This window comes from Macrotis lagotis, chromosome 1 (assembly GCF_037893015.1).
Source record: "Macrotis lagotis isolate mMagLag1 chromosome 1, bilby.v1.9.chrom.fasta, whole genome shotgun sequence".
Lineage (NCBI taxonomy): Eukaryota > Metazoa > Chordata > Mammalia > Peramelemorphia > Peramelidae > Macrotis > Macrotis lagotis.
Genome location: NC_133658.1, coordinates 573,445,264 through 573,467,838, shown reverse-complemented (window position 1 = coordinate 573,467,838; position 22,575 = coordinate 573,445,264). Strand labels below are relative to the sequence as shown.

General features: G+C 37.7%; 1 protein-coding gene and 1 long non-coding RNA gene across 3 annotated transcripts in view; one reads left to right on the top strand and one right to left on the bottom strand.

The window, feature by feature from the left end:
• Positions 1 to 22,575, top strand: part of GPR156 (G protein-coupled receptor 156) — a 120,089-nt gene that overhangs the window by 27,184 nt on the left and 70,330 nt on the right. For both annotated transcript variants that reach the window (XM_074214595.1, XM_074214596.1), the window contains exons 2-3: positions 11,135 to 11,577; positions 14,783 to 14,919. In XM_074214595.1, the coding sequence (XP_074070696.1) occupies positions 11,482 to 11,577; positions 14,783 to 14,919 (233 nt within the window). In that variant the 5' untranslated portion in view covers positions 11,135 to 11,481. The remainder of the gene's footprint in view (positions 1 to 11,134; positions 11,578 to 14,782; positions 14,920 to 22,575) is intronic.
• The window catches only part of LOC141507175 (uncharacterized), a 54,268-nt gene that overhangs the window by 7,891 nt on the left and 23,802 nt on the right, over positions 1 to 22,575 (bottom strand). Inside the window, exons 6-8 of the long non-coding RNA XR_012474096.1 lie at positions 22,222 to 22,377; positions 16,721 to 16,774; positions 14,812 to 14,966 (exon numbers count right to left, since the gene is read on the bottom strand). This is a non-coding gene — a long non-coding RNA (uncharacterized LOC141507175). The remainder of the gene's footprint in view (positions 1 to 14,811; positions 14,967 to 16,720; positions 16,775 to 22,221; positions 22,378 to 22,575) is intronic.

Genomic DNA, 22,575 nt, shown 5'->3' with positions numbered 1-22,575 from the left:
GATAGAAAAAGAATTAAAGTTGTATGTCTTAGCATCATATCAGAGATTCCCAGATAAGCAGGGAGTGTGAAATTCCTCAGTATTGGGGTCATTGACCGATCCCAGCCTAATTGGGTTGCCACGTTGGTTTGATATCCTATATCTGGTCTTCTGTCTAGAGGAAGCACAGTGGGTAGAGCACTAGACCTGGAGTCAAGAAGACCTAAGTTTAAACACTTACTAGCTGTATGGCCTTAGGCAAGTCACTTAGCCTCTTTTGCCTCAGTTTCCTCAACTGTAAAATGGGGGTATCAAATAACTTCTACTTCCTCGGCTTCTTGTGAGGATCAAATGAGATATTTGCTAAGTACTTGTCATGAAGTAGCTACTATGTAAATGCCTTTCCTACCCCCCCATCTCTCTTTACACTATTTCCTTGGAACTGGATTCCTGCCTCTTTGCTCCAGTTTCACCCTAAGGAACTAGTACTGATTGGAGGACCTCCCTGTGCCCCACTCTGCCTGCCTGCCTGCTTGGATCTCTACCAACTACCTGATCATCTCTACTTGAATCAATACTCTGGATCTTGGACTCTATTTGGACTTTGTTTAATGTCTCACCATTTCCACTGATGGTTTTAAATACACTTTATAGACTATCCTTTCCATGTTATTATGGTAGTATAGAGCAGATCTCTGTCTGTGTTTAGATTTTTATCTTGTCTTAACCCAGTCCTACTTGGATTCCTGGTCCCAGCTATTCCCAGCTCACTCCTTCCTGCTCTTGCTAAGAGATTAAAGATGGCTCAGCTATATAGAATAGTGAAAGGAATTCCAGACTTGGAATCTAGAAAGTTGGCCTTGAATCCTGTCTCCCTTATTTACTAGTGGTTGGATCATGGGCACATTTAATCTGAGGCTCACTTGTAAATCCTTAAACTTCCTACCTCTGAAAGCCAGGAAAACTGAAAATAAATCCACTATAGCATACCCTACAAGAGGTCACTCAGGCTGTAAGTGAAGCTCTTAGATAGATAAGGCAGAACTCACCAACTTGTAACCAGATCCTTCTACATTTAGATAGGACAAGATGGTTGTTAGAAAAGCTTCATATTGGGGCAGCTAGGTGTTGAAGTGGATAGAGCTAGAGTCAGGAGAACCTGAGTTCAAATTTGGCCTCAGGTACTTAATAATTGCTTAGCTGTGTGACCTTGGGCAAGTCACTTAACCCTACTACTTTGCCAAAAAAAAAAAAAAAAAGGAAAGCTTCATATAAACCTTGAAAGGAGAGAAACTGGATTTGTGATTTCATTGCTTTAATGAGCTTCCAGATGAAGAAACACTCTCCACAAATGAAGCTGGGCATCTTCGCTATCACTTATAATCTTACTGCTTACAAAGTGACTTGCCTAAGGTCATACAACTAGTATGTGTCAGAGACAAGACTTAACCCAATTTATTTGTATATGTGATAACAACTCTCTATAACCCTAGGCTGCCTCTTAAAACACAATATAAATGTGAATATTTACTATGTATTTGATAACCCTAACTTAAATGACCTCATAGAGGTATAAGCAATAAAAAATGTTATATGACAACATAAGAAAGAAGAGACGAATCTATTACTAAGAAAGCTGCAAGGCTGAATGTGACTGAAATGCAAAAAGAAAAGTGAAAAAGAAGGAAGAAAGGAAGGAAGACAGAAAAAGAAGTTGGTACAGAGAGGGAAGAATGCTGAAGTAGGAAGTAGAAGACTTTGGTTTGAATCCCAGCACTGTCACTTAATGTGTGACTTGGGCAAGTCATTTAATTGTCTCTGGCCTCAGTTTTCTTAGCTGTAAAATGAGAGAGGTGGACTAAGTGATCTTTAAAGTCCTTCCAGTTCTAAATCTAATATGTTATTAGATTTAGATTTAGATTCTAAATGCTCTAGGAGAATAGAACAAGAGATGATTTGGGTCTGATCAAGAGATGATTACTAGTTAGAAAGGTTTTATGAGGGAGAATAATTGGGAAAGTCTGGTAGGATTTAGATAATCAGAGAGGGTGGAAGAGGACAGGTATGCGTTCATATTTTAGACTTTAAAGGGCCTTCATCTGGAGGTCTGCTGTGGGCCTAGCCAGCCTTGGTTCTCAGAAATTCTCTAAGAGGACTGTGACTCAATCCCCTTATTGATTCCATTCTCTTTGGGAGGAAAAGAATCCATCTTGGGAAGGATCCTGTAACAGGGAGGCTGTAGAGTCATCCTTCCTCCCTGGCCTCTTTCTTCCTCATGAATAGGAATTCCCCTGGAGTCCTGGGATGATCTTTAATGAACACTTAGAAAGCATATAAGGACTTTATTTGGAAGCCCTGCCAAAGTTTTATGAGTGCACTTTGAGGTTTTATTGCTAAATCTCTCCTTAGGACAAATGTGAATTTCTGAGAAAGGGATTGACTCAGTCTCATTTCCAGAGTTGGGAAAGAAATTTACAAGTCCCAGGGCTCAGGCTTCTTTAAAATGATGTCCTTTCTCTTTCTACCTAAGACAGTTTTCTCCACAAATTTCTGATTATAACTTCATAATTATTCCCTCATTAATATTTACCCTACCTATGTCACCCTTGGAATCAAGATAAATGAGATGATCTTTGGAAAATGTTTAGCACTGTGTCTGCCATATAGAAGACATTTAATCAATGCATATTCCTTTTCATTCCATTCATCTTTCAATTCTTCCTTTGTTTTTCCCCTATGACCTCACCCATACCCCATACATACATACCTTTTCCCTACTTTGAAATAGCAACCTAAGCTGCCAGCCCAGGTTCCTGGAGCGACTTTACAACATCAAAGCTAGAGGCAGTAGGGGTTCATAGCAATAAAGCCAAAAGTCTCTTTCCTTTTGCTTTAGCTAGAATCCTCCATTAGAGAACCCTTCTTTCATCAAAGGTAAGGCTGTGATCTAGATTCTAGGGCTTCAACAATTGCCTGATTCTTTTGTCCATCAAATCTAATCGAACCCCAAAATTAACACATGAAAGGAAAATAAATTCAAAATAGAAACATCATCTCTTATTTGCTTGGGAATGGGGACAGGGAAAGAGTTTAAGCAAAATGGTGAAGTGAGTGCTGGCTCACCACTGCATTACCTCAAAACAGCTCTAACTGTCAAATAAAATAAAGGATTAACCACCAGAACAAGAGAAGAGAAAGACATTCTCACAGGGAAAACTTCAAAGAAATACAAATAGAAAAACTAAATAAATGAATTAAGCAAAAAACCTGAGTGAGATAAATTCCATGAAATAAAAGAAAGCTGGGATGGATCTTAAAAAAAAAAAGGAAAGAATGATAAAGTAGCAATTATGGGATGGACTAACATTAAGAACCATCAAAGTTGTTAAAAACACTAAAAGATCTGACCACTACAAAAATGGACAAGACATTAATGAAAAAATAACCACCCAAAAAAGCATCATTTGATAGCATGAAACAGCTGCTTTGTTAATAAGTTTCTAGTCTTTTCCTAATCTTTATCACCCTACTAGATTCTCTCTCCCTTATAAGCATTCCTTCCTGTCCAATCATCTCTTCATTTGAAAGTAAAAATAGATAGCAAAACAGATTTTTTAGAGTTGGAAAGAACCTGGGCAACCATGTTTCCCAACCCATAGCCGAAAAGAAATCCCCTATAATGTACCCACAAGAGACCATTCAGTCTCTGCTTAGATGAGCAAAAAGCACAAAAAGGCAGAACCTTCTACCTTGGGGTAACTATATTTTGAATTAACAAGCATTTATTAAATGTCCACAATGTACTAGGGATACAAAGAAAGGCAAAACCATAGTCTTTGGCTTCAAGGAGTAAATAATCTTATAGGAAAAGACAACATGCAAATAACTATGTATAGTGTAAATGGGAGGTCATCTCAAAAGAGAAACACCTGATTGAGGAATGAGGAGGGACCATAAAGGTCTCTTGCAGAAGGTAAGAGTTGAGTTGAGTCTGGAAGGTAGCCAAAGAAGTTGGGAGGCAGAGGAGAGTTTTTCATATCAGTATAAACACAGAGACTCGGGATACTGTGGGATAGCTACTCCATTGGCTCCTAGTGTATACAGAAGGAAGCAAGGTAAAAGAAGTCTGGAAGGCAGCTAGGTGGCTCAGTAGATAGAGCACTGGCCCTGGAGTCAGGAGAACCTGAGTTCAAATTTGAACTCAGTCACTTAATAATTACCTAGCTGTGTGGCCTTGGGCAAGTCACTTAACCCCACTGCCTTGAAAAAAAAAGAAGAAGACTGGAAAGGTAGAAGAAGGATAAAGAGGATAGGCCATGAAAGGCTTTAAAAAAACAAAGTAGAAAATTTTATATTTGATCCTAAAGGTAATAACAAGCCCCTGGACTTTATTGAGGAGGGGGTGAAGGATGACATGATTGGTCTTGCACTTTGGGAAGATCACTTTGGCAGTTAAGGAAAACTAGAGGAAGGGAGATATTAAAAGTATTTCCTAGCAGCTTCTAAGCCTTAATTTACCTCTTTGTAATTTTCACTCATTGACTGTGGTTCTGTATTCTGAGAGTAAAGGGACCAAGTAAAATACCTTTTGCTCATGACAGGCCTCCTTTGTCTTCTCCAAACTAAATATAGCTAGTTTCGTCAACTAATCCTTAGATGACATGAACTTAAGACCCTTAACCATCTTTGGGGCCTTCTATGGGATACACTCAAGCATTCAATGTCCTAGAAACTTTTGTGCATAGAACTAAACACAATTGTCCAAATATGGCCTGCTCTAGACAGAATACAAAAAAACCATCTTATCCTTCTTTCTATAATTTCTGTTTTTCATAATTCAACTCAAGGTTCCATTGGCTTTTTTGGCCACCACATCACACGACTGATTCATAATGAACCTGTAGTTCACTAAAATCTTCACATCTTTCTTCTGTCTAACTATGCCTCACCCATCCTGCATTTATGAAGTTAATTTTTTTGAGCTCATGTGGTGGTAAAGTAGATAGAGCTCTAGACCTACAGTCAGAAAGACTCATCATCTAAATTAAAATTCAATCTCAGATGCTAACTATGTGACTGGGTAAGTCACTTAACCCTGTTAAACTCAGTTTCTTCATCTGTAAAATGAGCTAGAGAAGGAAATGGCAAACCATTCAAGTTTCTTTGCCAAGAAAATCTCAAATGGGACATGAAGAGTCAAACATGACTGAACAGCAACAAATAAAACTATATTTATCTTGACTGATGTTGTTACTAAATTCAGTCCAATATTCTAATCTCTCAGATTCTTTTTTTGGATTCTGACTCACATTGAGTATATTAGCTCTCCTCCCCTCTTGTGTAAGACCTTGGTAAGTCCAGTCATACCTGGACTACTCAAATAATTCTCCCTGCCTCTGGTATCTTTCTTCTCCTTTCTATCCTCCATACAGCTGCCAAAAGAATCTTCCTATAGCATAAGTCCAACCATTTTAGTTTCTAGCTCATCATTTTTCAAAGCAACACATTTCCTCAAAGAAAAATATGATTTTCTCTATTTGGCATTTAAAAATCTTCTGTATCATCTGCAAACATGTTTGACTTTTTACCCAAATCTTTGATAAAGTTTTTAAATTGCCCAGAGCCAAGCACAGAAGCCTGGAGACCTCTCAACGAGCTGCTCTTCCTGTGGTCATTGAATCTGGCCATTCAAGCAGTTTTAAATCTTCAATTATATTTATCATCTAGTCCATATCTCTTCCACTAAAATTGTTTAAGCTATTTTAACAAATGTTTGCTAAAATCTACAGAAATGATGTCTCTGCTTAGGTAAATAAACAAGTAAATATAATTTTAGGTAAAAGTAGCTAATAGTTTAATCTTATCAAAAAAGAAAGTAAGGTTAGTCTGATATATTCTTAATTAAGGCATCCTGGCTTTTTGTAATCATCATATTATTTTTCTAGATTTCATTTTCATGAGGTCTTTTTTTAAACTCTTTAAAACCCTATCTGGGATTTTCTTGAGAAAGATACTAGAGTGGTTTGCCATTTTCTTTTCTAGCTCATTTTATAAATGAGGAAACTGAGGCAAACAGGATGAAGTGACTTTCCCAGAGTCATATAGCTATTAAGTGGCTGAGATTGGATTTGAACTCAAGAAGATGATTTTTTGACTTCAGTCTTGGCACTCTATCCACTGTGCCATCTGGCTGCCCTTGCTAGAAATTAATTCTCCTTAATGATCCATTTCCCAGACATTGAAGTTAAGCTCATTGCCATATAATTGGCAGGCTATTTTCTCTTCCATTCATTGAAAAACGAATCAGATTTACCTTTCTCCAGTTCTATGATAATTCTCCTATTTTCCATGATCTTCCAAATATTCCCAACATTAACTTTGTTGTTGTTATTGTTCAATTGTTTCAGTTGTGTACAATTCTTTGTGATCCTATTTGAGGTTTTCTTAGTAAAAATACTGTAGTGGTTTGACATTCCTTCTCTGGTTCATTTTACAGATGAGGAAATGGAGACAAATAGTGTTGAGTGACTTGCCCAGGGTCACACAGCTACTCAGTATCTGAGGCTAAGAAGGTTTTGCTGAGTTTAGACCCTATCCACTACACTGCCTCGCTGCCAAAACAATGACTTAGCAGTCACATTTCTCCATTCTTTCAATTCCTGAAGATGTAGTTCATCTGGCCCAGTAGAGAACGACCATGTGAATAGAAAAGGGATCGACTTGAGAGATGTTGTGGGAATGGAATTGACAAAATTTGGCAAATGATACAGTATGGCTGGGAAAGGATCAAAAATTTGACCCTGAGGTTTCTTGAAGAATGCTATACCCCTTAAAGATACAGGATTGTGTAAAGGAAGAAAAAGTTTAGTGGAGAGAATAAAGAATCCCATTTCTCACATGTTTATTTGAGATGCCTTTTCTATGGGCAGGAGGAGATGTCCACCACCAGATAACTGATGAAAACCTGAACTGCCAGAGTGAGATTAGGGTCAGATATATAGATATAGAAGTCATCTGTGTAGCAGCTAGAGGTGCAGTGAATAGATCACTGACCCTGGAGTCAAGAGGACCTGAGTTCAAATCTGATATCTGATATTTAATAATTACTTAGCTGTGTGACCTTGGGCAAGTCATTTAACCCCATTGCCTTGCTCCCCAAAAAACAGAAGTCATCTGCACAGAGATGATGCTTGAACCCATGGTAAAAAAAAAATCATCAAAAGAACATATGTATAGAGAGAAGATAAGAAGGCCTAGAAATTAACCCTGGGGGATGTCCATGATATGGGATGAAGATATAGAAAGGAAAGCTTCTATAGAAAGGCAACCAAACAGAAAAGGGAATCATGGAAGCTAAAAAGAAAGAAGATATTGGGAAAAAAAAAGGGGGAGTAATCAGCAATAGCAAAAGCTGCAGAAAGAACAAAACTGAATGAAAACCTTTGGATTCAGAAGTTAAAAGATCATTGGTAACTTTGGAGAGAGCAATTTCAGTAGAATTGTGAGGCAGGAAGCCAGAGAGGTGGAGAAGGAAGTGAGTGGGTGAGGAAATAGGAATGAGCAGAGATTATTCTTTCTAGGAGTTCAGACGGGGAGGGTGTTCGGTATCTGGGTGGGAATAAATGATGAAATTGCAGGCATCAAGTAAAGGACTATTAAACATATATATATATATATATATATATATATATATATATATATATATATATATACACTTTTATAAGCAAGGGGAAAGAAGCCAATTGGTAGGGAGAGAGTAAAGATGAAAAAAAAGATGAGAATGATTGCTGGAGTAAGCATTTAGAGAAAATGGAAGCAAAAGGAAACAAATAGGATGGCATTGATCTTGTCAAGAAGGAGGAGTGAAGAAGGAAGACAGTGAAATAATCTAGAGCTGGGAATTATTAGGGTGTTAACAAAGGATGGAAAAAGGAGGTAAGGGGGTCATGGATAGAACGCAGTGGTTCTCAAAATGTGACCTTATGAATTACTCTAAACCTATAAAATACCTGGGAGTATACCTGCTAAAATGAACCCAGGAACAACATTAAAAAATTATTTAAAAATTTATGCAAATAAAATCAAGAGTTTAGTAATTGGAGAAATATTAACTATCAATCAATATAATAAAAATGATTCCTTTAAACTTTTAAAAATTATTTAGGATACTGCAAAAATATGTAGATTATAAGTATTGATATTTAATGTTTTAGAAATTAAAATGTCAATATTATTGTAAAAATAGTTTTGACTTTGTAGACCCCATGAAAGATCTTAGTGATCACAAGGGGTTACCAAGACCATACTCTGAGAGCTACTAGTGTAGATAAATTGGTTAACTAGTATGTCAAGACTGAAAGAAAAAAGGGAAGTCAGAGAGCAGGAATGATGGACCAGGATAACAAAAAGGAATGGCAAGACTGAAAGCTGTACTGAAATTTAGACTGAAGAGGAGTAAAACAGAGGGGATGATGGGAGGACAGGAGGTTTTGATGAAAGTTGAGAATTTTATAATGCATCATGGAAGGAGACCAGTGACTGAACAGACCGTGCCTAGAATAACCATTCCAATGGGTGGAGCCCTATGAAAAGGCACTCGTTCAGATAGCCCAGGCAAGAAGTGACTCTGCCATGGCTTCTCTTAGAAGCCTTAGTGGATCATGGAGCCTTGCAGAGTTATTTTACCTTCCATATCTCTGGCCAATGTCCTCTAGTATGAAGATGATCAGTAGTCCCATTGTAATTCCTATATCATTGTGGTGTAGTGGCAAAAGTAGTAGATTTGGAGGCAGAAAAAATCTGCATGTGAATCTTGGCTCTGACATTTACTAGCTATATGATCCTGAGTAATTTATTTCAACTTTCTTTGCCTCAGCATATTCAAATGTAAAATGAAAATAATGAAATTTTGAGACAACTAGGTCGCACAGTGGATAGTGTGCTGTGCTTTGAGTTCAAATCCAGTCTCAGACCAAATGAGACCACCTGGGAGAGACCTTAACTTAAAAAGATCAAGATCTCCCACTGCATCCAAGGACAATTCCAGTCATCTTGATCTATCTCTGGCCCCTGAACTCAGATGATTCCAGAGGAGAAAATGATGCAGTTGACCTTGCACATCCTGTTCACTTGCAAGTCATGGCATCATTTTCCTGATGTCGCTGGTCCTCTTTAAGAATGAAGAACAGGGGCAGTTAGGTGGTGCAGTGAAGAGAGCACCAGCCCTGAGTCAGGAGGATCTGAGTTCAAATCCAGCCTCAGACAATTAATAATTGCCTATGTGACCTTGGGCAAGTCACTTTACCCCACTGCCTTTCAAAAACCAAAAATAAAAATAAATAAGAATGAAGGACAAACAATAATCCCTTCCCATGTAGATAGTAACATCAGGTCATAAGTGTCCTCTGGGAGAGGTCATAAAATGACCTCTAGAAGATGCCAACAGTCCACCTATACTGCCTTTCCTATAGGGGAAAATAATAATATTAATAATAATAATAATAATGATAGCTTTTATTAAATGCATGCTACATATCAGACACTGAGCTAACTACTTCACAAATATTATTTCATTTGCTCTTCACAACTAGCTTGGGAGGTAGATGTTATGATTTTTGTTGTCTTTGTATAGTTGAGGAAACTGAGACAAAAAGAGCTTACATGACTTCCTCAGAGTCACATAGCTTAGTGTCAGAGGCTGGTAGGCTTGTAGATGATCTATATGTTTCTGTGAATACAAATGCAGGAAAAAGTATGTTGCTAAATGCACTTTAATTATGGTTCTGTTTGAATGAAGCCATTTACCAAGTATGATTAGAGTAGCAACATAGGAAAAAGAGGGCTGCTTTTCCAGACAGTCAGGTGGCACACCCAGATGTTGGTGATCCTTTTCTTCTCTATTCCACAAGGCAAAAACAAGGAGCTGTCTGGCTGTAAGTTCTAGTTGCCATGGGAACTGTATTGCCGAATTTGTGACTAGTGCACAATTAAAATTTCAACCTGAATATGTTGCTAGCAAATGGTATGGATTTCGAAGTTTATTTCATTTCACAATCAGCACATCTCCAGACTGTAGAATGATTTAGCTGACCTTGATAGGGGAGAGAGGACGCATTTCCCTAGGGATTCCATTATGGCGGGCTGCTGAATAATTCATCAACCCAGGAGAGGCCAGTGACCGCTCAGCATCTGGTGCTACATTGTTCTTGCCCATGCACAAGAGATGCAGAGATGGCATTGTATGCCCTTCCAAATATCTTGAGTTTCAATAGACCCAGTGCCCCAACTGCTGCTAAATCAATAGAAGTTGATATCTTTTCCTTTTCCCAATTTACCTTCATAGTCAAAGAGAATTTGCTAAGTCATTTGAAGACCACATGAAATAAATGGCACCTGCTTTCAAACTGACAGTTAAACTTGTGAGCTATTTTCCATTTTTATAAATTATTTCTGGAAAGGATTAGGAATGCATTTACCTTCAGTCTACTGGGGTTGTTGCTTTGTTATTTTCAGCCTTCCTGCTTTCAATGAAAGAGAAAGATGGGAGAATGTCACTGAGTTCTTTTCAGTCATTTTCCAGCCTTCCTGCCAGCATCCTCTGACTATTCATTCAGCTGGAATTCTTAGAATGCCCTAATTCATTTTTTTTTCACTCTCAAGAATCAGACAGTCAGATCAAGCTCTCTGTTTAGGTATAGCCCCCTCGAGGACAAAGTCGCCCCAGGTTGGACAAGGAAACTCACCATCCAGCACTAGATGATCAGGAAATTCCTTGGCAGAGCAAAAATTTCACTTTATTCTTAAGAGTAGCCAAAGATGGAAGGGCATCTTGTTTTCTAGTCTTTTCTCTTGGAGGGCACGTCCTGTTTTTGTTTTGTTTTTTAACCATGACAGGAACCATAAAAATACAGAGTTGAATAAAAACTTTGGAACTATCTTTCATTTAATTATTTTTCTCAAATACATGTAAAAACAATTTTAGCATTTAGTTTTCAAATTTTGAGTTCCAAATTCTCCCCTCCCCCATTGAGAAAGCAAGCAATTTGACATAGGCTTTGCATGTGTGGTTATGCAAAATACATTTCCATTTGCATTCAATTGTTAACATGAACTTCACACATATATTTAAAATAAGTCTTTCTTTGTTTCTTTTCAGATTTAATGACGGATGTCCCCCTTGCCACTGGGACAGTCCTGGGGTACTTGTGGCAGTGTCTGCCACCTAGCGGCGAAAGAGAATCACCATCATGTTGACCAGCCTACGCAGTCCTAATGGTTAAACAGATACATCACTGCTTAGACATCAAGAAGAGACAACTGGGGGCACACCAGAGTTAGGATGAAGAAGAGCGGTGAAATGGTACCACAATACCAAGAAGTGAGACCTCTGGGTTTCATCTCCAGCACAGTATTTCTGTTGAAGTTGCAGTGGTATTTTGGTCAAGGATCTGCCTCCCCACCAAAGATGTGATTGACTCCAGGTTCAGGAAGGGATCTGATGATATGGAGCCGGCATTAAACTGCTCTGACCTTTGTCACCGTATCCCCAGTCAGGACATGAATGACAGATCCCTTCAGGATTTCTGTGGAACAGCTATAGTAAGTTCACAGTGCCAGGGGAGAAGAGAATAGCATTCCAATATGAATGGAGACCAAAGAAAAGATTGAGGAGGAACAACTCCACTTTATCATCAAAGGAGATTCTGAGTCTGTCCAGTAGAGACCAGGATAGGCACAACACCAGCTGTCATACCCACCAAACCTTGACTTGAAAGGCCACATGCATTTATCTCGGGATCTCTTAGTGGAGAGATGAACTAAGGGATCTTATTTTTGAAACCCAATTCAGGGAAGAAATATTTGAGTAGATAGTATAAAATATCAGAATATACAAATATGTGTGCACATCTGTATTCACCCAAAATATATTTACATAGGGATGCTGATTCAAATGTATGTGGGCAGGGCAACTAGGTGGCACAGTGGATAGAGCATTGGCCCTGGAGTCAGGAGGACCCAAGCTCAAATCCAATTTTAGACACTTAATAATCACCTATTTGCATGACCTTGGGAAAGTCACTGAAACCCATTACCTTGAAAAAAAAAGAAATCAGAAAAAATGTATGTGGGCATATATTCAGTATACTTTAGCTCCCATACATTGTTACATATATACAAGGTACCCATATAGGCACATATTGTGATATGGATCCATGCTCTGGATGAATTAGAGGAAATTCTGTAGTCCTCCTTTTTTTCCTTACCACATTAGGCCCAGAGAGGATTCATGGATTTTCTTAGAACATGGACAATCATCAGTGGTTCTATTATACTTTATTGTTCCTGGGTCAACAGCTTCAAACACATTGATGGCAATGGGAGCACCATGGACTTGCAAGTCTATTGAGGAGATCTTAGAAAACTGTCACTACAGGAAATATGCAAGAACCAGGGGGTGCCAGCAGTGTCCTATTGATATAAGCAGCAGCAGTTGTCCCCCTTTTGTTCCTAGGTGGCTCCTAGGAACAGTTCATTTGCTGTAACTTTCACCAAATTATACACAACTAGAATAGTAGGAAAAGAGGCAAGTGAATAAATAGTTGGTGAATGTATGGCAGACAGAGTGGTACATTGGATAGGTGGTTGAGAATCCATCAGAGACTCCACATAGGAGAGAGTTGTTTGGGGTGTGTTTTTGTGTGTGTGTGTGAGGTATGTCATCAGCAGAGCAATCACAGGATGCCATTGAGTACTAAAAATATTCCATCTTGACACTTTTCTTTGTCATTACAATGAGTAAAGATTAGAGTACTCTACTCAGCTTAATAATAGTCATGGCAATTACTACCACCTAGTGTAAATTCAAGGTTAAGATCATCCCTTCTTAGGATCTCTTTCCTTAAGCTTTTACATCAGGGTGGGGAACCTTTTTATTTTCCTATTCAGGGTCACTGACCCCTAGAAAAAAATCAATCAAGGGTCACACACAAGTAAAAAGCTACTTTCAGCTAATCCACTGAGGTTTTATTTCTGAGATGAGTTGAACTTATCCACTAATTTAAAATTTCATTTTAAAAATATCACAAAAATTAAAAAATTATATAATGCCTATAATTCATTTCAATGCTATGGATAGTTAGAGGAGGAAAAAAGGGCCTAAGAGAAAGATTTTGAGAAGAAAGAGTAAAAGAGAATAGAAAGCAAGAGGGGGAAAGCACAACATTTCTTGCCTATTATTCCCTACCCCTCACATTCACCTCCCTCAGACCTTTTCTGTGTTTTATTCATGAAAGATTTATTACCCAAAATTTGTATTTATATTTCAATTTATCACTTAACAAGCACCTATTACTATGTACTGCATACTGGGCCAAGTGCTTGGGACAGAGAAACAAAACAAAAGAAAGTTTTCTTTTTTGTTTTGTTTTCTTTTGTTTTTGTTGTTTTGTTTCTGCATCTATAAATGGACTTTCTATTTTAATATATATGGGTGTGTAACATTTTTATATAAAAGAACATTATATATGTCATGTACATACATGTAGGCACATACAAGATATGTGCATAGTATGCATGTAGAGGGGAAAGATTTTGAAGTGGGACCATGGGAGCATGAGTCCACTGAACATCAAAATTAATGACCATATATTTTATCTTGCTTCAGATGAACCTTGAGTTTTCAATCAATCTTTTGTGATCCTGTGATATTTGATCTATTCATAAGAGGAAGAGTGATAGTTTAGAGAAAGAAAACATCAATAGATATTTGGAGTAGTTAAAGAAAGGAACTTGAACTGGGCAGGATTTTTTTTAATCAATGACTTTTATCTTTATATCACATTTATTTCCCACCTCCTCCACATTAACCCCTCTTGTGACAGTAAAAATTAAGCAAAAGTATCCTTTATAGTAGCCTAGAATGACAGTATATATACCATTTGAGCACAATATCACCCCAACCACTTCTCTTCCATGAGACAGGAGGTGTATTTTGTCATCTCTTCCCCAAGACCGTCATGGTTTAACTGAGGAGAGGCAAGTGAGAGGAGAGAGACATATTCCAAACAAGGAACATGTGTCAATCATTTGAGGCAGAATGCCCTAACACTCTTTGAGGGACATAGGGTAAAGAGAGAAGACTGAGTCTGGGTTTAAGTCCTCACTTTCTTCATCTTTAAAATGGTGATAATTATTGGAGCTACCTCACCCCCTACCCAAAGGTTGTCTTTAGGATGAAATGAGATAATATTTGTGAGTATTTTACAAACTTTAAAAAGCTATGGAAATGCTAGCTGTTATCATCATCATCACTACTACTACTACTACTACTACTACTACTACTACTACTATTACTGTTTCTGCTACCACTACTACTACCATTACTACTATTACAACATCTCATTATCAGAATTATTTCAAGGAAAGCACTTTGTTAGTCTTAGAGAGGATAGGAACCAAACCACTGATTTCATTGGTATAGAGATTCTCAAAAGTCCCGTGACATATGTAGGTCAAGATCTTTTCCACCACCTATAGTTCTAGAGAGTTGAGTAGAGCCATGAGAGTTTAAATGATTTGCCCAGGGTCAAATAACCAATATATGTCATGGGCCAGATTTAAACCAAGATTCAAAACTAGTTACCTATTCACTGCCCCACAATACTTCTTTAAATAGTGCTTCAAAACACTCTATCAAAGGGAGCTATTACACTTTTCCCAAATCTGGATGAGTTTCCTTGTCAGCTTGTGTTTCTCTAAGGAAGATTCTTCATTCCTAACTACTCTTCCTCATTCCCTTCCTTAGACTTCTTCTGACCTTGGTACTGATCCCACCTCCTCATTGTCTTCCGTCCTCTTGGGCATCGTGTGGACTTCCCTCAGTGGTGGACTTCTTCTGGTACTCTTCTTCCTCATCTTCACAATCCGATGTAGGAACAACAGGTAGGCCATGACACAGTGAGCTTCTCATCACCTCCAATCTTGCTGGTCTGTCCACATACATAAAATTACAAAGTTTATTAATAGTTCTCAGAACTATAGGTAGCTAGTTAGCAAAGATTAACAGAAATTTACTGCAATGTTTATGTACTATGTCTACTCATATAATTTCTTTTCTCCTCTTCCCCCCTCTTAATATTTACACTCAGAAATGGATGGAGAAGAGAGATTTATTTATGTAAGCATTTGATTCTTGGTTTATGGGCACCATTAACTCGTAGTGCAGGGGAAAATGCATTAAACATTTTCCTCCCTGTGTGAATGCCTGTGTATTCACAAGAGAAATGGGAGCAGGTGGTGAAAAGATAGATGATTTGCCTTTTGAAAGGTGGTATTTATATTTAGGATTCCCTTTAAAGCTTCTTATTTGGACTTTAAATTCTTGTTGTTTGGAGGAAGAAGCAGGTTGCTATTGCATAGGCATTTCTGATGTTGCCCCCTTAGGGGTAGAAGTGTATTATTTAAATCAGTGATAGAGACCCACAATTCAGTACCAATGCAGTCATTCCAGAAGCAGGAGTAAAACAGAGAGAGAAAAGAAGGAAAGCGGACATGTATTGAGGGGGGAGTTGGGAAGGAAGGGGGTAGAAGTTATCTGTGAAACACCCCAGCCATTGCCAGGCAGCTTTTAAAATTTAACCCTTTGTTTGCCCTGATCAGAACAAAGCTCAGTTTATTTTATGTGAAAAATGTTCCCAAAGGGGAGCATTCTGTCTCCAACTGTGAAGCTAATTTATGTTCTTCAAGTCCCCAAGGAACCTCTGCTGGCAGTCCTGGCTGCCACTTCAAAGTAAAGAAAAAAAGGCAAAAGGAAATGATGAAGGGAAAACATAGCAGATAACTACAGAATAAGATGAGCCTTGAAGATGTTTCATATCTTACTTTATTTTCATCAGTATCATAAGCAGGCAAGAATCAATAATTGAAAAATCTTTCAACAATGTTCTAGAGAAGAATCCTAAAATATAAGTTTAAGAGTGCTTAAAGCCATTAATTGTGAAAGTTCACTTTGTTACTTTGAAATCAAAACTGTGGTTAGACTAATGAAATCAGGCACATCCATTGTTAAATAAAAAATCAGTGATATTCATGATCAAACTCATAAATCTAGAACTCATAGATCTAGAACTCAAGGGACCCTAGAGGTCATCTAGTTTTCATTACTATTTTACAGACAAGGAAACGGAGACCCAGAAAAGTAAATTCATTTGTCCAATGGAACATTAATAAGAGAAAAGAACTAAGATTTGAATCAATGTTGTCTGAATCCGAACCTAGCACCCTCAATTTCTTGAAAACAGCTAATATTGACTATTTTTTTTACTGATTAACAAACCTCTAATGCACCCCTCCCAATTCAAAGAAAAAGGAACATCCATAACTTCTCTGGGATTTCTCCCCACTTTATACATTGGGGAGATTAATTCAGGTTGACACAATCCCTTGATTACTAGATTATAAACAGATCCATTTTCTCCCCACCACACCCTGCTTCCAAACTTACTCATCAACCATCATTTCATTTGACTCGGTTATGAAGGAATTCAAACCTTCTACTCTGCCCCTTCTCTTTAGGGGAAAGAGCAGAATCAATGTTTCCAAATCAGCTTCTAATTCTTAATTATGCTGCTCTAAAAGACATTGAGCCTTTGCATCTTCTGTGACTTTTTTATAAAGAGATCATGCTGTGTTAGAGTTTTGTTTTTAAAATATGATTTTATAAATTTTACTTATAAAAATGTACCAGGTTCAATAAAAGCCAATTCCAAGGTTGTTTTTCATTTCTTCATATCCAGTTCTGTAATATAAAAGACATACTAGAATGTTATCAGCATGACTGAAGAGTTAAAGTTAAAAAAGAGATATAAATTAGTAAACTGGAAAAGTTTATTTTATTTCTAAAATTTTATCCCTCCATTTCTGTTGAAGCTCTGTAATTTAAAAATTTAAAAATGATAAAGTAATATAAATCTGCTCATCATCCAGTCCTTCAAACACCTACATTGTTTTTTTAAAAAGTTTACCACAATGTAAAGACTAACAGACTGCCTTCTGTGGGGGGGGGGGGTAGGGGGGTAGGGAAGCGAGATTAGGGGGAAAAATTGTAAAATTCAAAATAAATAAATAAATACTTTTTTAAAAAAAGAAGGAAAAAAAGTTTACCAGTAAATTTTCCTGTTAGTTGTCCAGAACACTCTGCATAAGCATTCAGAAAACTATTTGTCCCTTTAGTAAAAATAGGAATAGTCCAGGTTTATATAGCACTTTAAGGTTTATGAAACATTTTACAAACATTATCTCATTTAATTCTTACAATATCTCTGAGAGGTAGAGGTTGTTTTTAATCTCCATTTTACAGAAGGGGAAGCCAAGGCACAGAGAGGTTAAATGACTTGCCCAGGGTCACATGATTAATAAGTATCTGAGGCAGAATCTGAATTTGGATCATCCTGACTCCAGGTCCTGTGCTCTAGCCAATGTGCTATCTAGCTGCTCCAGAACTACTGCTGAATGTCATTCAGTTCATGTTCAAGGCATTGTGTGTATGTATACAAGTTCCAAATTTTCTCCCCTTCTACCATCCATTGAAGGCAAACTGCATGATTTCAATTGTATATAATATATATATATATATATATGTTATATATATGAAGTCATGCTAATCATATTTCCACAGCCAAATTACCAAAAAAAGCACACACACACACACACACACATTTCAATTTGCACTCCGAGTTTATCAGTTCTCTCTCTCTGGAGAAGGATAGTCCTTTTCATCATGAGTCCTTCAGAACTGTCTTAGATCATAGCATTGGTCAAAGTAGCCAAGTCTTTCATAGTTGGCCATCGTTTCACTATTGCTATTACTATGTACAGTACTCTCCTTGTTCTACTCACTTTACTTTGTATCAGTTTTTTCAAGTTGTCCTAATCATCTTCCATGTCATTCTTTAGAACACAGTAGTATTCCATCATAATAATAATCACAATTCCACCCCTACTTGTTCAATCATTCCTCAATTGAGGGGTATTCTTTCTATTTTCAATTATCTGTTGCCACAAAAAGAACTGCATAATTATCTGTGTATAAATTTTTTCCCTTTTTTCTTTGATTTCTTTGGGATATAGATATACTACTAGTAGTGTTGCTGAGATAAAGAGTATCCACAATTTTATAGCCTTTTGGGTATAGCTTCCAAGAACTGTTCTCCAGAATGGTAGAACCAGTTCACAACTCCACCAAAAGTACATTAATAAGGGACCAAGTATTTCTATTCACAATACTCTCACTCACATATACGTAATATTTCCTTATTACCCTCTTAGATTTGTTCTTTAACCATTCTGAGACAATAAAGAGTTCAGAAGTTTGCTCTTCCTATATATTTTTAAAGTTATTTTTTAAAAATTTTCCCCAGGTACATGTAAAGATAATTTTTTGAATTCATTTAAAAAATTTTTAAGTTCCAAATTTTCTCTCTCCTTCCCTCACCTCCCCCATCCCCTGAGATAATAAGCAATTTTATAAAGGTTCTAGAAGTTCAGGCATGAATCGACATGTACATATATATATATATATATCTTTAATGCAGTATCTAGATAACAATGTAGATTAGATGGTGATATAGAACCATAGAGCCCTAGTATTTGTATCATTTCATGGGAGTTTGGAGAATTAAGCCACAGAATACAGTCCAATTTCTTGTGGCATCTTTTAGATTTCCATACATCTACAGAGGCTAGAAATACTTGCCTTAAAACAAAGTGATTTCTGATGATTCTAATACTCTCTATCTCTACCCCAATCACTTACACACTTTCCTTGCCCAAACATTCACTCCACTCAGTACTAGTTTCTCTCTCTATGCCTTAATACTAGTGTTAAGGGTGAATAACCTATATTTGATTGCTTTCTGCCAGGGGAAGGGGGGAGAGAAGGGAAGGATGTAGGGAGGAAAACTGAAACTCAAAGTCTTGCATAAAAATGATTGCTGAAAACTATCATTGCACGTAATCGGGAAAATAAATAAAATGTTAAAATAAATACTAGTGTTGAGGGTATGTTCTAAAACTTCTTAAATAGACCCAAAGAATAATTGAGTACTCTTCCCAACTTTAGGCACACAGTGATATCTCCTTTTACTAACATTTTCATCAGTGTTTGACATCAACCCCTCCCATCCCTGCTTCCCCCAACTCAATACCATCTTTTCCTTGGAGAAGAGCAGGGACCAAATCTGTTTCACTTGTCCTGGAAGAGGAAATTCACCTCATTCATTCATCTTCATGTTTTACATGTAATGGTGTTCCATAAATGTTGCCTTCTAGCTAAATAATTACCAATATTAGGTATAAACATTGGACTTTTTGCATAGATTTGTGGGGTTTTAGGTTTAATTAAGTTTATAAACTCTCACCTTCTCTAAGAAGTTTTTCCTGATTTTTTTCTTAGTGCTAGTGCCTTCTCTCTGCAAATGTTTACAATTTGTCCTATGTATTTCTTGTTTGAACATGATTATTTGCCTTTATTCTCCTCTATTAGACTGTGAGCTCCTTGAGAAAAAAGAACTGTTTTTGCCTTTCTTTGTGTTTCCCATGCTCAGCATAGTGCCTGTCAGAGCACTGGTGTAGGTATTTAATAAATAAATTAAATAAATAAAAAATTCTTTGTGACGTGGCTTGTTCTATCTGGAGCTTCAGCCACATGTATCACCCCCAAAGGAACCTCTACCCTACTGTAACTCTCTGATGTCTAAAGCTAGACTTGTAGCTTCTCCCAACTACCTTATTGTCCTTTTTCTCCCAAAGGAGGCCCTTCTGTCAAGCTGTTGTATTGCTTAGGGAAAGTGGTTCTAGATCCCTCACTCCCCCCCATCTTCTTCCTTCTCCCTGGAATTGGAACAGCCCATGATTTACTATATACCCTTCTTCCTGATCCATCCCATTATAGATGGAGATTGAAATTCAAAAATCTTTTTCAATATGATCTCTTCTCAAGTTTGTACTCAAGCATCCTTTGTTTTCTCATTTTGAAAAATATTTCTTTACTTAAAAATTTAAGTTATCAACAAATACAATCATTTCAATATACAAAAAGGCATAAAAAGAGACGTGTCAATGGACTTTGATCATATACAAAATAACTCTCCTTGAGACAAAAAAAAAGGTGTTGTTCTTTCCTTTCTCACATCCAATTCTCATTCTGAGCACTAATAACCTCTTCCTTCAGAGGACTCTGGCTTCCATAGAGAGATGATCAGGTATCATACATAATTCTACCTCACCAGTCTTGTTGTGGTGGAAGGAAATTGCTTAGATCTATAACTGAGGTAGGAGTATGACAAGCTGTATTCAAGAACCAAGTATCCATGGGCTTGATTAAAAATGTAGATTGTTTTAAAAAAAACCTTTCTGTGATCTATGTCTGCTTCTACTTATGTCTGTCCTTGGGAGCTTTGCAGGTGACCTAGATGTCTTGAGTTCTACCAAAAATTCAGGTGGTAGTTTGCCCTGACCTTTCTGTGATCTATGTCTGCTTCTACTTATGTCTGTCCTTGGGAGCTTTGCAGGTGACCTAGATGTCTTGAGTTCTACCAAAAATTCAGGTGGTAGTTTGCCCTGATCTTCCAGTACTGATGTATCCATGACAAGTAGACTTAATGACATGGATCTTTTGGATAGTCATGTTCATTCTTTGTATGATATTGCAGTTTATCATCTCTCTGGAGTAATAGGTCAAACAACAATGCAGAAGTTATTAATGGAGAGGGTGCTTTGCAAAGTAGTCTTGAAGTTCATCATTTGGCGACTTCTTAGTATCTCAAGATCACCTCTTTCCAAAGAAAAATGACTGTCAAATCTCTGAGCTTATTCAGACATTCCAGGAGACTGGTATTCATAGCAGTAAGTGGCAGTAACTCATGTCTCATTTGAATATCAATCAACAAACACATATTAAGCACTTTGTATTCTATTCCAGGCCTTGTATTGTGTATTGGCATTTAAATACAGTGAAAGAAACTATCCCTACTCAAAAAACTTACATTTTATATCTCCCCAAAATTTATTTTTTGGAAACTGATAATTCCTTAGTAAAAGGTGTTAGCATCACTTTTTAGGCCAGGACCACACCCTGTTCTTTGAATGTGGACAACCTCGGCCAGCAGAGTAGTCAGTGTAAGGCTATGTCTTAACACCAGATGGCACTGTCCCCAAGACACCAGAGTTCCATCCTGCTTCCCCGAGGGGAAAAGATGGAGAAATGGTCCTTGGTAGCCACAGAAAACAGAAGATTCAGGAAGTAGGCACTATGGCTTGCACTAGGCAGTTTTGTAGCTCCAAAAGAACTCCTGTGACTAGACGTTGGAGCTCTTTCTCGTTGGGAAAATCTGTGATTCTTTGTTGATAACATGCTGGTTTCTCATCTCAGAGAGGCAATAAGAGGCATGGCATATTCTTTTCAACTCTTGCCAAATGACTGCATTCTCCCAACTTATGGAGAAATGTCAGTAGGTTGGGGCAAGGCACAGGAAGCAGAGGGAGACTGAGCCATCCCTTCCTTGATGGAGAAACTAGAGCCCAGAGAAGTGAGCTGCAGATGGGAAGTGGCACAAGTTGGATTTGAACCCAAATCCTCCCAATCCAGTACTCTTCCCTCCATACCCCAGCAGCCACCCATGAGGGATCCTGAGCCATGCCCATGTTGCTTGTTGTTTCTCTGCTGTCCAGTCTTTGTACAACCCCCATTATGAAGCAGAGTTCCATCCTCCCTTTACCCCACCCCACCCAGAGCTGAGAGACATACTCTTATGATATTTAATGTACCAAGAAGAGCATCTCCAGCTCCATGTGTTCCTTATGCCTCCAGAGAGCTGAGCTGTTTATATTACTTCACTCTTTTCCCATGCATAATGGATGCTCAGACATTTTTATAACACACCCCTTTGCTGCTTCTCTGATGCTTCACAGCCACCCTTCCCCCCCCAAGCTGTGGAAAAGGGGTGGAGTCATCTTTCCTTTGTTTTGCCCATTTCTGAAATGATCAGACTCTCACCACTGGCTAGGCCATCTATCATCTTCAACAATGAATATTTGCTCAGCCAGACACCTACTGTGCTCAAGAAACTGTGGGAAATTTGATTAAAAAAAAAAAACAGTCCCTCCTTCCACCAGTAATCCCAACCACCTTTCCACTTAATTCAACCCCCCCAAAAAAAATTATGAATTAAGTTATGGACAACATACCCTGAGTCTAAAAGAGATGCAAAGATGAAGCAACTTAGAGAGCACATTTCGATTTTTTTTTAAAGGTTAGTGCTTGATTAAGGGAAAGAAGATGTGCTTTTTTTTCTTCATCATTATTCCAAGCCTGGTTTCTTCAAGATGAGAATCATGTTGGACCTAAAAAAATAAAAATAAAAAAAGAAAGGAAGATTGCTAGAAGGAAAGTAATAACCATGGGGCTGGAAGGAAGCAGGATGGCTAACCAGCTGTACCCAGCATGGATCTCTGGGAGCCTTTCAATAATTCTCTGGAAACCCCTGTTTGAAAAATATGGATCTCAAGGGAAGGAGGAATGAATGACTGTTTTCATCATTA